The sequence below is a fragment of the Topomyia yanbarensis genome, chromosome 3, assembly GCF_030247195.1.
Source record: "Topomyia yanbarensis strain Yona2022 chromosome 3, ASM3024719v1, whole genome shotgun sequence".
Lineage (NCBI taxonomy): Eukaryota > Metazoa > Arthropoda > Insecta > Diptera > Culicidae > Topomyia > Topomyia yanbarensis.
Genome location: NC_080672.1, coordinates 421,411,065 through 421,426,319, shown reverse-complemented (window position 1 = coordinate 421,426,319; position 15,255 = coordinate 421,411,065). Strand labels below are relative to the sequence as shown.

At 37.8% G+C, this 15,255-nt stretch overlaps 1 protein-coding gene across 10 annotated transcripts in view; it reads left to right on the top strand.

The window, feature by feature from the left end:
• LOC131693242 (oxysterol-binding protein-related protein 2) overlaps positions 1 to 13,891 on the top strand; it is a 52,934-nt gene extending 39,043 nt beyond the window's left edge. For all 10 annotated transcript variants that reach the window (XM_058980903.1, XM_058980911.1, XM_058980907.1 and 7 more), the window contains 5 exons: positions 1,153 to 1,366; positions 1,425 to 1,765; positions 1,830 to 2,043; positions 2,111 to 2,448; positions 11,355 to 13,891. In XM_058980903.1, coding sequence (XP_058836886.1) covers positions 1,153 to 1,366; positions 1,425 to 1,765; positions 1,830 to 2,043; positions 2,111 to 2,448; positions 11,355 to 11,460 — 1,213 coding nt within the window. In that variant the 3' untranslated portion in view covers positions 11,461 to 13,891. The remainder of the gene's footprint in view (positions 1 to 1,152; positions 1,367 to 1,424; positions 1,766 to 1,829; positions 2,044 to 2,110; positions 2,449 to 11,354) is intronic.
• Positions 13,892 to 15,255: the final 1,364 nt, after the last annotated feature.

Genomic DNA, 15,255 nt, shown 5'->3' with positions numbered 1-15,255 from the left:
CGGCGGAATTTCTGTCTAAACCTGATTTGTGGCTTCTTGTTGGTCCCTTCGCCACTTTCTCTGCAGTTAGGAGAATATATTCCTAACCACTCTGCTGACAGCGTCCTAGGTATGCCCGTCGTGGCGCATCTCTTCGACGATATTGTCAACTGTCACACCAGGCATTCGTAGACCACGTGTTCCGGTGACTCCTGCTCGGTCGCACACTACGAGCAAATAAGTGTCGAAGCTTTTCCAAACAGATGCAAGTACTTCCGGAAGCATCCGTGCCTGGACAAAAACTGCGTCAAATGGAAGTTCACCTCTCCATGCTACCTATGCACCCAAGCGGACACATTTAGGATGAGTCGGTGGGTCCACCTTCCTTTCTCCGCGTTGTCCCACTCCTGCTGCCATTTAGCCAACGAGTTCGCTCGGACCAGTCTCCTTGTGTTACGTGCATTTCTCCGCCAGGGTGATGCAGATGGGGATCATCCCGGCGATAACGCATACTGCCTCCGACGATATTGTTCTGTAGGCACTCGCGACTCGTACGGCCATCAGCCGGAATGTTCTGTTCAGAGTTTCACGGTTCCGCTTCGTTTTCAGCGCAGCACCCCAAGAAGGAACTCCATATCGTAGTATCGACGACGAAACACTAGATAGCAGACGTCTTGTGCTGCACGTGGCTGTTGAAGCTCAGAAGTCTTCGATTATCACTCCTAATTGCTTCAGTGCACGCTTCGATGCAATCACGTGCCATCCGACGTCGATCTGCATGCGCTGAACCGCTTTGAAAATAAAGGTTTTTTCTACATTTTGTTAATTTTATTGTGTCCGATTATTTGTTTGATATAATTTCCATTTTGAGTCATTTATATATTTATTTTATTTTTTAACTCATGAATTGCGTTGAGTTGTATTTTATTGTATTGTTAATCGAATCGAAAAAATATGGGTTTTTAGGCCAATTTGAGAGAATTTACAGGAGGCTTCAGTGAAGCCTCATGTAAATTCCGCTTCACTCAAATTGGCTTTTTTCCATTTAATACTTAATATTTCAATAAGACCAACAAGGTCAGATGATAAATAAATAAATAAACAAACGCGTCATATTTTTTCTCAACCTTTGTTTCCTTCTGTAATAAAACCGTTTCATGCACCACATTTCAGCTTCCTCCAGCGGATGACCGAGTACATGGAGTATGCCAAGTTACTGCGGATAGCATCGGAACAGCCAGATCCAATCGAACGGCTGAAGTATGTCTCAGCATTTGCCGTCTCGGCACTGGCATCCAACTGGGAACGGCTCGGCAAACCATTCAACCCGCTGCTTGGCGAAACGTACGAGCTTACTCGTCCCGAATTCCGAATCATCTGTGAACAGGTACGACTGGGCTCCAGATATTTGTATATATTATTATAAACCTATGGCTATATTTCAGGTCTCCCATCATCCACCGATTTCGGCATTCCATGCCGATTCTGAAAATTTCACATTCCACGGTTCGATCCACCCGAAGCTGAAATTTTGGGGGAAAAGCGTAGAAATACAACCGAAGGGAACCGTGACCGTCGAGTTTCCGAAGCTCGGTGAGGCATACTCGTGGAACAATGTGAACTGCTGTGTACACAACATAATCGTGGGCAAACTGTGGATCGAGCAGTACGGCGTGATGGACGTCGTCAGTCACCAGCATGGTCTGAAGGCAACGCTCAACTTCAAGTCTGCCGGCGTGGGCAATAAAGACTTGCACCGCGTGGAAGGTTACATATCGGACAGGAAGTAAGTTGGGATTCTAGTTAAATAAGTATGGAAAAGTTATAAATTCAATTTGTTTTGACTTCAGTAAACGCAGAATTTATTTCCTGTACGGGAAGTGGACCGAATTTATCAAATGTACTGACTACAATTCGTATGAGGAGTACTGTAAGGAGAACGGTTATAAGTTCAAGCGAGGCGACAAAAGTCCAAATGAATCACCCGGAACAACACCGCGAAAAGTGCTTTCCAAACTGAACAGTCTCAAAATGAGTTCATTCAGAAGTTTGTCGATATCAGAGGTAATTTAATTCTGATTTCAAAGCATCATATAGGATTGTTCGAAATTGTCTACTTTATCCAACCCAGCCTGACGATCCACCGGAGCCGGCAGACGGGGACATTCCGAAGAGCGATTCGACCTACTCGATAGACATTCCCAATTCGGTCTCCCTGTGGGAAGCGGAAGCTCGCCCTCGCAACACGGCGGAGTTTTACCAGTTTACCAACTTCGCCATGTCGCTGAACCAGATGGAGGATCATATGAAGCGGACGATCTGTCCAACCGATTCTCGACTGCGTCCTGACATTCGCAAACTGGAACAGGGTGATTTGGAGGGTGCAGCGGCGGAAAAGACGAGGCTCGAAGAGAAACAACGGGAAACTAGAAAAAAGTGTAAAAAGGCTGACGAAGCTCTTTTTCCGAGGTGAGTGCTGGGTTGGACTATATTCACAGTTTAAAATATTTTGGAATTTTACAAATTTTCATGCACCTATTTGGGGCATAAAAATGAATGTGAAATTGAAATTTCCAACAATTTCAAATGACGACTTACTTTCTTCGCCGAATTTTGTTACAGTTTTATTCGATCATGTCAACACCATTTTGCTGTGTATACTAGAGGGGAGAACTAATTCCACATGGTCGAAATTGGTTGTGAATAATTGATTGCCTTGTATCACGAACTTTTTATTTCTACCAGTTTGTATAGTATAAGATGTTCTGTACACTTTTCCTTGGGATGGATTTTTTTTGCTTTATATCGTTTTCGTTTTACCAGACGTCGTACACTGGTTTAGTGAGGGATGGAAATAGATGTATTACATACAAGTTTTAGCGGTGTTTTACCGACGTACTTGCTGTTCTACGCATAATTGCCCAATGTTATATGGGATTCCTTTATTTTATTCGGTCTATCTATTCGTTGCGGCACATTTGTCTTACTCTTGCTTTGTTAAGCGAATCTCTGACACAGTGGACGTTTGTTTCGTCGCAAATCGTAGTACATATTCAAATGATGGTCATGTCCCAAATAACCATCTCGGGGTTCGCTATAAGCGACTATAAACCAACTTGTTTGGTATCTTCTAGTTGCTACACAATAAGTGCTGATGATGAAATGTGTAGTGCGATCAAGTAAAATAATCTTCAACATAAATATACAGCTATTATGAATCTATCACGCCTTGTGCAAGAAGGAAAAGCTTCCATAGATTTGGTTCAAGAACTGTATTTCTTCTATGTTGGAAAGCTACTTAACACCATTTTCGTGGCCTTCAGCAAAAATGGCATGACAAATCCATGTGAAATGTCTCGTGCATGTACAGTTGTGAATAGTACTCACCTCACAACTCGCGTACTGTTACAGTCAATATGACTGTTGATAACACAAACAGGAAATATGCCCATTGCTCGGAATATTTGCAGCATAATTAATCCTCACTTCCTGATGATTTCAAAAGGGTTGTATCATATTGCAGAAAAAATGATTACATAATTTGGGGCAGCTCAGATATCTACTTGAAAGGCACAGAATTGATGGAATACTTCAGCAGTACGAATCTGCATATACTTAATGTAGGAAATCGCCCAACATTTAGACGAGCTGCCATAGAAGAGATTTTAGATGTAACTCTTTGCTCTGACGATATTACGCATGAGTTGGCAAACTGGCTCGTACCTAACGAGCTTGATCGTTATCTGATCATAATCACATTGTCTTTGCTCCTTTATACATCCCGCTAGATATCGTCACAAATCGTTATCCCAAATCTACGAACTGGGACCTCTACGAAGAGGGCTTGTCGACTAGGTTTCATGGGTATTTTCCAACGATTCAATCTCTAGGTGACTTGGATGAGGTCGTGGATAAAACAAACTCATTCATAACCGGCCCTATTCTGCGCGGCGTGTGACGTGAGACGACTAATGTCACCTCACTCTACGTGACTTTTCTCACCCAATTCTGAAGAGTCACTTCGGGTGACGTGAGACGCCCATTGAACCGCAATGGAGAATCTCACCTCACCCGAGTCGACTCTCAGAATCGAGCGAAAAAAGTCACGTAAAGTGAGGTGAGTTCAGTCACCTCACGTCACACGCCGTGCAGAATAGGGCCGAGTAGCAGCATACCAAGAGACTTGTCCGCATCGAGTTATGCGTGCTTCTAGAGGAACACCTTGGTGGAATACCGAACTTGTTCGACTCAAAAAGTTATCTAGAAGAGCCTGGAATCGCATACGCAGGGACGGGTTGGAGGCATTTAAGTTGGCTGGCAAAGCGTTCAGAAATTTCCTTTGATTCTCTGAGCGAAGTGGTTTACTCTGTCCATTGATTTCAAATCTCAACGAGATTAGTAGATAAAATACGTTACAATTTCGAAATCGAAAGAATTTAATGTCAGTTCGATTAGAACTGCTAATGGTGAATGGTGGTCCTACCGGCTCATCCTAAACCTGTCGACGTGCGTCAATAGAAAGCACGGAGAGGTGAACTTCCACCTGACACAGCTTCCGCGGCTGCTTTGAGAAGTATCTTCATCGGTTTGGTCACGCAACGTCACCTTTGTGCCCGGAATGTGAGAACATCGACGAGACACCGGTCTTTGAATGCTTGAAACGGAAGGACCGAACATCATCCTGGATAATGTCGTCTGCAGAATGACAAGCGACGTACATACGTGGAACGCGGTCGGCAGAGTGGTGACGTGGATCATGACCGACTTACAGCGGAAATGGCACGAGCAGCCAACAACGGTTTCGAGAGAGCAATCACCGCCAAAAACCGCTCCGCCGGAGTTGGCTAGATCCACCGCCGTGGGCTAGTCGAATAGATTGCGACAAAACGCCGGGTATGGATCTTCGGGGAGCCAGCAAAGAGGACGGCTAGGTTTCGGGGTATCTTCTCTCGCTAGGTAACTCTACCTCGGAGAAGGCTAAGCCTAGTGAACGTTTTTCTGCACTCTAATAAAACGGCAATATTGTCCTAAATCGTCGAGCTGAGTCGATTGCTACAGGTTGGGTTATGTTTCGGATTCACCAACTCTGTATAGCAAATGCTAATTTGTGGAACTTTAAGAATTTTAGTTAACCGACAATATCTGAGCTCGATTTTGCTTCCGTAATTCTTTGCGATTAGCTTTAAGACACATTTCAGCGTTAGGGGACAACGTTTGCACGCAATATGCAACTGTTAACAGCTTGTCGTTTAACAAATCCTACGATGTACGCTCAAAACACTTTATTGAATACTTTAAAAGTCCTAACACAACGTTAATGTTATGGGTTCGATATTTTTCAGGTTGTCATTTCATTCTGAGAGGTGAAAATGTCGCGTTAGGGGACAACAGAGCAAAATATTGATTTTCCAACCTACACTCGTATTTATCAAAAAACCTGCTCTATCTCAAACTTTAGAGCATCCATTTGTTCTAGGAATTTGATCATCGATAGTCACAGAACAATACTGTATACTTAGATTTCATGAATTTTTTTTCACGACCGTGGCAAACGCTGCGTTAGGGGACAACACCAAAATGAACACAAACGGTCGCATATGAAGTGCTGTCCCCTAACGCGACCGAAGTGTTTGTTGAAGCTCAAACAAAGCGAAGTATATTACCTCGAGACATGTAAATAAGTCAAATCAAAGATTTGAAATGCCAAACTAGATGTATTTCTAGTTGCACCTTCATGTATATTTGACAAATGATATTTAGAAATCAAATTAATATCCCCATAGAAAATTTGACAGCTGCGAAATTGCACACTCGACCGACGAAATCGGGGGTCTTCGAGATCGACCTATTAATTTACCGACAAAATCGGATTACGTCGGATGTATTTGCGAATTAACATATTAATCGCCAGATTTAATCTGTGTAAATCTGGTGCTCGATTTAGTCGACTGAGACATCGGTTGGGAACATAGAAACATGATTTAATTGACATATTATTCAACAGACGAAATCGGTTTACTTATTGACAGGGAGATTGACAAAACCAGTGGTCTGAAGTTTTTTATTTCAAATATTATATTTTGAATTGCACGCGCAATGTAAAATATTCCGATTATAATGTCGGAATACGAAAATTATTCGGTAATCGGTTAGTTTTGGGTAAGTTTCAGTAGCATTGTTTTCCGTTTGTATTTTTATAATATTCCGTATTCATATTAGCAACCGTCGAGGTTGTGTGACTTCCTCTAACAGCGGAACAGATACTAGACTGTCTATCGGTTATGCATTCAAACGTAAGTGTTTTGACGTTGCCTATATAAGACTGGTGGAGCTAATTTTTATTTTATGTTTTCCAGTGAATAGCTTCTGCAGTGAATTCTGGTGCCAATTGCTAGTGCTAGTTCAAAATATGTACCGACCTCCCTTCATAATAGCTAGCGAAAAAAAAATTCACCAATAAATTCTTCTATTCCAATATTCTTTTGTGCTTATTTACAGAAATTCCCGAAGCAAACTAGGTTCCCTTTATTTATAAGTATCAATAAATCGACCCATTTAATTGTTTTGCATCCACCGATTTAGTCGTGCTACGTCGACTGATTTCGTCGGTTGTTTCGTTGACATGCGCCCATGTTGAACTACCATAAGAGTCGGTGCAACAATCTATAAATTCGTCGGTTTTGAAGTCGGGCGATTCAACCGATTTCGTCGTAGGGAAAATCGAGAGGATTTTTTATGGGGATGGATTGAGAACAGGCCACACCGCATTCAACAGTGTGGCCCGGTATAGATGAGATTGTAGACCACAATCGCCACTTTCTAATGGTTCGAAAAAGGTGGTTTCAAGTAGTTTTTGGTAAGTTGAATAGCTCGACTATTCTGTTTTAAATTTTCCATAATTTAAAACACGAATAGAACACTGTTCTAAAGTTCGAATTGTTTCAAAGGGGTCTCGTCCCGTATCCCAAAACAGTTGACAGCAAACCGATCTTTTTGAGAATGTAACTACTGTTTATCCAACAATGTAATAAAGCATATGTATAAACATTTATCGTCGGCGTTGTGTCAAAAAATGCAACAACGTCAAGCAGGTGTGCCCTAAAAAGATCGATGGTATTGATGCGACGAAATAAATTCGCGCATGGTGTTCGTTAATAATGCTGCATTTTCAATGTAACTGTGGTCGTGTCTTGTACACAACCCTTTAATTTTTTTCAAAAATTTCTTCGCGGTGATTTAGTTGGAACCGTAAACTCCGCCATCTTTTTATTTGTTCTGCTCCCAAGCCCAATACGTTGGAAAAATTCGATAAAAAAGGCCATTTTCACTTAAAAGATGCAAATTTTCAAAAAATTTCACAAAACTTTGGTTTTAAACTGTAAAGTCCCGTTCCATTTTTTTCAAAAATTCCTTCACGGTGATTTAGTTGGAACCCCAAATCCCTGCCATCTTTTTATTTGTGCTGCTACCAAGCCTAGTTCAATGGGAATTTTTTTTTCAATCGTGGGGCATTACAGTAAAATTTTCGATTTTCGAATCATTTTTTCAAAAATTTCGAGGTCCTTGGATCTAAAAAAATTTTATAATTTGTTTTCAGCGGTTTTCGTTTGTTTTGAGACTAGATGCTGATGTTTCATGCTATTTTTAGACGTATTTCGACTAATTTTTTTTCGATTTTAGACATTTCCCCCTTTTGAATTTTTTCTTATACTAGCTAATACCCATCGCGCGTTGCTGCGACTTTCATCGAAATAGGAGGAAAACACAATTTGTTCCGTAGCGCCATCTTGCGGGCAGATAATCGCCAACCAATAGCTCACAAACATGCTCCATAACAAATGCCTACTGTGTATAATTTTTTATGGAAATCGGTTCAGCCGTTTAGGAGTCTATAAATCATATACATACAAACTTTGATTTATATATATATATAGATAGATAGATAGATATAGATAGATTATGAAAACAATATTCAAACGCCGCACCCCCTTAATGATGTCCGATTGCGCTAAAAACTTGCATAGATTACTTTTTCGATATAATAAGCATTTTATGTAAGACTTTATGCGAAAATTTAAGATGACCATTTTTATTGATATCTTGCCCTTGAACATCCCTAGTTCTCCATACAAACTTTGGTTTTAAACCGCCATTTTTTTTCGTTCTGCTCCCCGATCGTGTGTTGAACAGTGTTATCCCGTCAATTTGAAAGAATATTTAAGGAGAACAAGTGAGTGTTATTCCCTATGACCAAATTCTTCCGTGCGCTCTCATACTTGTTTGGCATATTGCGTTCCATTCCATATCTTTGAACCCAGTTCTGAAATTGTTGATTTATCCTTAGATAGTTTATCCATTGATAGATGTAATGAAAACTCGATTATTTTGCGATATTATAAGGTAGGCCTTCCCCTTAATGGCATCACCCCCCCACCCCTATCTCTCTTTCCACCCCTTAGGCCACTCATACCACTGCATGGCTGCGCTATTTCTGAAATAGGTTATATCTTTTATGTCTATATCCTGTTCTGTAGGCTTCCAAAGTATCTCTGCAGAAGGATTTACCGTACTGTAACGGAAAGCGTTAGGGGACAACACTTCAGTGCACCCCTATGAAAGAACGATTTCAAAGTTTGTTATATACAAATAGCACATTTTTAGAAAGGTATTGATGAGTACTAATAGCTCCTGAAAATATGTCATAGATATCGTGCACTGTTTTCGTGAAAAATTGAAAAAACATGATTTTTGTGTTAGGGGACAACGCAAAAATGGTCAATTTTTGCCCCCCTTTTATCCGGCAATCCATTCACTCAAAAAATCTGCGTCCAAAGATGAAATCTTTGTACAATATGTATACAATAAAATGGCATTTAAGATTACTCCAAATTAATTTTATTACGAACATACCGGTGTGATACGGGAAAATATATTGAATTATTAAAAACGAGTCTTAAATGTATTACTGGTTTTTATTGACGAGCGTCATAAAATTCTTTTAAAAAATTTCTATATATCTATGATTTGGGAGCCTTAAATCTATACCAACATATTTTAGAACAAGTTTTACTTATATTACCAGATTTATTTTCATGAGGTAAGCGATACAAGTGCGTGGAATGTGTCTATAGACTCGGCCCTCCGGGCTTCGCATGGATTCTTAAAGGTTTGAGTGAATTCTATACGTTTTATCATAAGAAATGAAAAACATCTTTGGTACAGTTTCTAGCTTTGAACTCAATTTTTTAATGGTGTAACACTAATGGCATTTCCCGAGTTAATATTTTGTGGTTTCGATTTTTGTGATTCGACCTTCTGTGATTCGGCCTTTCGTAGTAGACCCTTCGGAAGTGAAGAATTCAGATTATTTATTGTTTTGTGTTGTGATTGTGTTGTGTAATCATTTTCCATTTCCCTACCTTTTTTCTTTCGTCTTCTTTTCCTTTCCTATCAGGAAAGTGATGAGACGACATGGCGAGGCACAAATCTTCGAATAACATGGGAAAGTGATCCCTATATTAAAAGATTAGCCTCAAAAATATAGCAATTTTAAAATGAAATGAATAAATGATTCCGGAAGGAATCTGGGTATGCTTAGAATTTTGGCCAACATTTGTTCAGAATTGCACCACTGTGCAGCGTTCTGCATATGTGAAACGAAACATAATTAACAACACGAAAAAAAATTAACCACAGGGCATCGCGATTTTTTTTTTTTTGAGTTCTCGAAGGCCCCCCCTCTCATATTGTGACAAATGTCAAAGTAAGCTCAGATGCCATCATTTGGACAATTCTAGACTCCCGCCCACTTCGCTTGAAATTTTAGAAATTGGTACTATGGGAAAATATGGAGGAAAAATATATTAAATGCTATAACTTTTGAAGTAGCGATAAGAAAATTATAATTTATACCTCTTTTTTAAAAAAAATAGTCTTAGTATTTGAATGGAGGCATTCCTGTCTCTAGAAAAAAAACGATAAAGTTTGGGTCATTTTGACCTCAAAATCTCCTATTTTTACAATTATTCTGATCCGTGGTATTTAGCAATTTTTCTAATGTGAAAAATCTCAGAAATCGAACGGAACCTTTTTGACCTTTGTCCGAATACGAGAAGTTGGGGTTATAGGGCATTTTGTCATGTATATTAAATTTTGTCATTTTCTCGTTCATATATCTCTATTGTTCTTCAAACAATTTTCATAAAATGTAGCTTGTTGAACGTGGAAAATTCTTAGAAATACAACAATAATAGATTTGTAAGCGGTAAAATTCAGAAACATCAAATTTTTTGACATTAACTCTACAAATCACATTTTTTCATTAAATGTCTTAATACCTCAACTTCCCCTATTTTTCCAAGAATGAAACTTTTCTTATGTGATCCCTAAGCGTATTTTTCACTATGAGTAGTAAATTAAATAAGAATTTTGTTGTTAAATGGAGTTAATATGTGCGATTTTATGATAAAAATGTGAAATCGAGACTATATGTCAGATAATTTGATGTTTCTGAATGTTTCCGGCAACGAATCTATTTTCATTTTGTTCCTAAGGATATTCCACGTTCAACAAGGTACAATTTGTTAAAATTGAGGGAAAAATAATATAGATATATGCACGATAAAATCTCGACAAACATATGATTACGGCCTAAAAGCCAACTGTCAAAATCCACTTTGAATGGAAATTCCGGACAAACCGTTACACGCCAATCACAGATGTTGGTAGTAAACGAAAGAGAAAAGTTTTCTCTTTCATAAACTGTTGTGAACTGTGTTCGACTAATAACAGTTTGTCTAGAATTTTCGTTCAAAGTGGATTTTGACAGTTGGCTTTTAGGCCGTAATCATATGTTTGTCGAGAAATGATAAAATTTAATATGAATGACAAAAAGCCATTTAACCCCAACTTCTCGTATTCGGGCAAAGGTCAAAAAGGTTCCGTTCGATTTCTGAGACTTTTTCACATTAGAAAAACTGTTAAATAAGTTTGATTTGCCGCACGGAGTAGAATTGTTTTTTAAAGATAGGAGATTTTGGGCCCAAAATGACCCAGTACCCCACTTTCTATAAGCAGAAATATCTCCATTCAAATACTAAGGTTATTTCCTTTAAAAAGAGGTATAAATTTTAATTTTTTGATTGCTACTTCAAAAGTTATAGCATTTAATATATTTTCCTCCATATTTTCCCATAGTATCAATTTCAAAAATTTCAAGCGAAGTGGGCGGGAGTCTATAATTGTCCAAATGATGTGAAATTTGGCATCTGAGCTTACTTTGACATTTGTCACAATATGAGAGGGGGCTTTTGAGAATTAATTTTTTTTTAAATGCCCTAGTTTACAGTGATTAATATTATATTTTGTGCTTTCAGGTGGTTCAAACTAACGATGAATCCTCACACTAAGCAGGACGATTGGATCTACCAGGGAGGCTATTGGGAACGTACGGACGACTCAATGGAGCTGGACATTTTTTAACCACGAGTTCAGTGAGAGATCTAGCATAACCAAGGCAGAGTGAGCACTAAGAATATACCAATCGCATTCATAATACAGTTACCAATAATAATAAAAAACAAAAATAGTTACTTGTATATCTGTGCATATTTCAATCTAACCAATAGGAGTTATCAAAACAAACAATTACTGCATACTTCCATTTAGGTCAAAATATACAAACAACAAAAACATACTAAAGTAGGGTGGTTAAAATTTTACATTTTCAAGCCACATAAGTCGGGTCGTTCCTATTAATACTGTACTGATACTGCAAAATTGGAATGCAAGCACGAGTTTTTTTTTAAATTTTAGTTTCAGTCTATTTTTTACTTAGCAAAATCTTATCAATGCGCTTTCAATTTGGATAACGTTTATATAACCAATTTTTTCAAATATTTGAATATTTCACTATTTTCATGTTTTTATCTGTTTCAACTCTTATTAGGAATCACTCGAAAGTGCCTGAAAAATGACAGATTTAAATCCACCCTAATGCATATACACACAAACACAAACCAGCGAATGGGTCAACAACTGATTGAGGCTTCATTATTTTATAACAGGCTAATATAATAGCGGACTGGCCAGAAGTCATTTTAAAGTTAAAGGCACACGCACACACAAATCACATCGAGTGAGCAAGTGCCAAACAATTATACTTCGGCTCGATTTCTTATACAAAACAGACAAACACGTTATGAATGTATGTACAATATAATTAATTTGTGGCAAGTAAATGTTGTAGAATGACCAAAACAGCCAATAATAGTTGAACGAATGTTAGCTTGTTGATTGTTTGAACAAAAAAAAATGGCAATAAATTAGCATGTCTGTAAAATGCAACTCTTTTGAAACATTGTGTTGAGGAAGGTAGCAAAAACTCACACAAACTATATTTGAAGACATTGTAAATGGCAAGCTAATATGTAGAACAGCTGCCACACAGAATTTGACAATATCGTTTTTAACTTATTTAGGGAAGCTAAAATAACTTGCAGTTTAGAGCAGATAGCAACACCTAGGAGCTGAAATAATTAGCGTATGAAAATGCCAATTGTGTAGGCAGTTAAAATTTAAACTAGAAATTTATCCGAATATCAACGAAAACATTAGTTATAGTCGTGAAATGTGGAAGGTTCTATTTCATTTATACCTGTATCGTTTTCTCGCACTAACTCATAGCACAGAGAACTGGCACAGGAATCAAGAATGGACTTTTAGACAAAATTTTCTTCTGCTCATGCGTGTGATGATTCATACGTTCTATTATAATTTGTAATGTACTTCCGTTTAAATGTCATTTTTATGAAAAAAAAATCAAACCTAGATGTCTACTCTCTGTGCTGTCAGCAACTGCTTAAGGGTCAAACTGGATGATCCGTCACTGAAGGAACGTCAAAGTCCGGGTCAGCAAAATCTGTCTAACCATGGATTGCTTTCTGTAGCGAATGACCTGACAACTTTGCAAAAGTTTTTAAATGCAATTTTACGCTGTGTCATCGACGGAGCATTCTGTTTCACCCTCCACTCTCCTAGAAATGATTGCAATGATTGTGTTACATATGGTCCGAGTCATTGCAGATTATTGCTTTTATTTAAAAACGCTATAATGACTCGACAACATTATCTTTTATCTGTCAGTGTCATTCAAATCGAACACGAAAATTGTCAATGACCATCGTTCGAGAGGGATTCTAAAAAAAATTCCTTGATTTTAATACTTTTGACATCTCACTTGTTCTTTATTTGAATGACACTGACATATAAATGGTATACAAAACAAAATTTAAATATCGATTCTTTATTGGGAGATTGAGCGCCATCACTTCTCATAAAATAAAAAAGTAACTCTCTTTATAAACCACCAGAAAACGTCCTCAAATTAGCATTGAAAAAGAAAATGGAATAACTATTGGATCAAGGGGTATGAATTTCATACAGTAAGTAACTAAAGAAAAGAAAAAAATAACTATCAGTCACTTTGCTTTAATGTCAATTATTGTACACTATACTTTTGATATTGACGCGGCTTTTTAAACTAAATCTAGGGAAAATCCCGCCTTCGAATCATCTCATTTACCTATTTTAAAGAGAGACGAGAGAGTCATCTGTAGTGCAAGCATGCGAAGCAAACTCAACTCACCACCAGTATCAACTAACCATTATTGTTCGATTTCGAATGATGATGTCGATTTGTATACATTAAACATTAAACAACTGAACATTTTGAGTGAAATCTTTTAACAAAATGTATCACGACAGTGGTGCATATTGTTGAAAATATTGTTGATCGATAAACGAACGGCCAACATCCGTACGTATAATGAAATGAAGCATTAGAAAATTATATATTTGAACTGTCAAAATCATATGCAATAGATGTGGAATAAAAAATAAAATTAGCTCATTGCTAGGTGGATTTTTTTATAATATCACAGAACCCAAGAGGCGAAAGAGCTAATTTAAAGATTCGAAAATTCATTTAAAATTATTATTCTTGGGTAATGCTGGCTGTCTTTCTTCTTCCTTCTTTTCTTCAATTCTCAAGCTAAACGTTCATGTAAACATAAATTACCTTTAAAGTGCATTACATAAATATCACTTTTCATTTTAAAGTATCACCAAATGCAAATTAAGTACGCCCAGGTCCTATACAAGAAGGTTCTTGTTTCGCCAACGAGGCGAATTAAACTATCGCAAGTATGTCCAGTTAGCATTGATATCAAGTTATATGCGGATTACCGTGATATCCGATGATATTCAGCCTTATTCTGCATTACGACGGATCACATTTTCGAACGAATGTTATTCGATCTAAGTAGGCTCCCGTTTGGTTTTGCTGTCGTTATTGAGAATGCAAATCACATTCGTTCGAAAAACCGATCCATCGTAATGTAGAATGCGGCTTATTAAGTGCCCTATTACAGGTTATCCCATACGATTCAGTGACATCTTATATAAGCATTCTTGTGGGATATCCGAAATCCTGGGAATTTGTTTTCCAGGATTTTTGCATTTCCCGGGGTTCCCAAGTCCCGAGAATTAATGTTAATTAATTTCCGGGATTCGGAAATTCCGGGAAATCGCCCTTTTAATTTTTTTTTGCAAACGAATTTCGTGAACTGAAGGATTTACGAAAACCGTGACCAAGTTCCTGAAATTGTGAATAATAAACCTCGTGTTCATGAAACTATTTACGTTTCCAAAAAACTAGTTCGCGTCGAATATACACAGGGCGTTGCATTCAAATGTTTGTAGAGTTACTGTGGTTGTTCCCTGGACATGTTTAGTTTTTGTTGTGAACCTTGTTCATAATTTGAGAATACACAGCCGATGTTCATGATTGCAGGACCTTATTCGCGAGTTTTGTGATTCCTCATCAAGTTTCCGTGATATTTTACTCATGAGTTTGCTTTCAGATTTTTCTGTCAGAGTAGCATGATTTATGGTCATGATTGCAGGATTTTCGTAATTTCTATTTCTGGTATGTTAGTCATAAGTAGAGTGATTCATGCTCATAATTTCAGGATAATAGTCACGATTTTTGTATGAGTAATGTGATTTATATTCATGATTTCAGGATCATAGTCACGATTTTCGTAATTTTTGTTCAGATATTTTTGTCACGAGTAGTGTGATTTGTATTAATGATTTCATGATATTAGTAACGATTTGCGATATTTTTATCACGAATAGTATGATTTCTGTTTTTGATTTTAGGATCTTAGTCGCGATTTTCGTAATTTATTTGCACGTTATCATGATATTTTATTC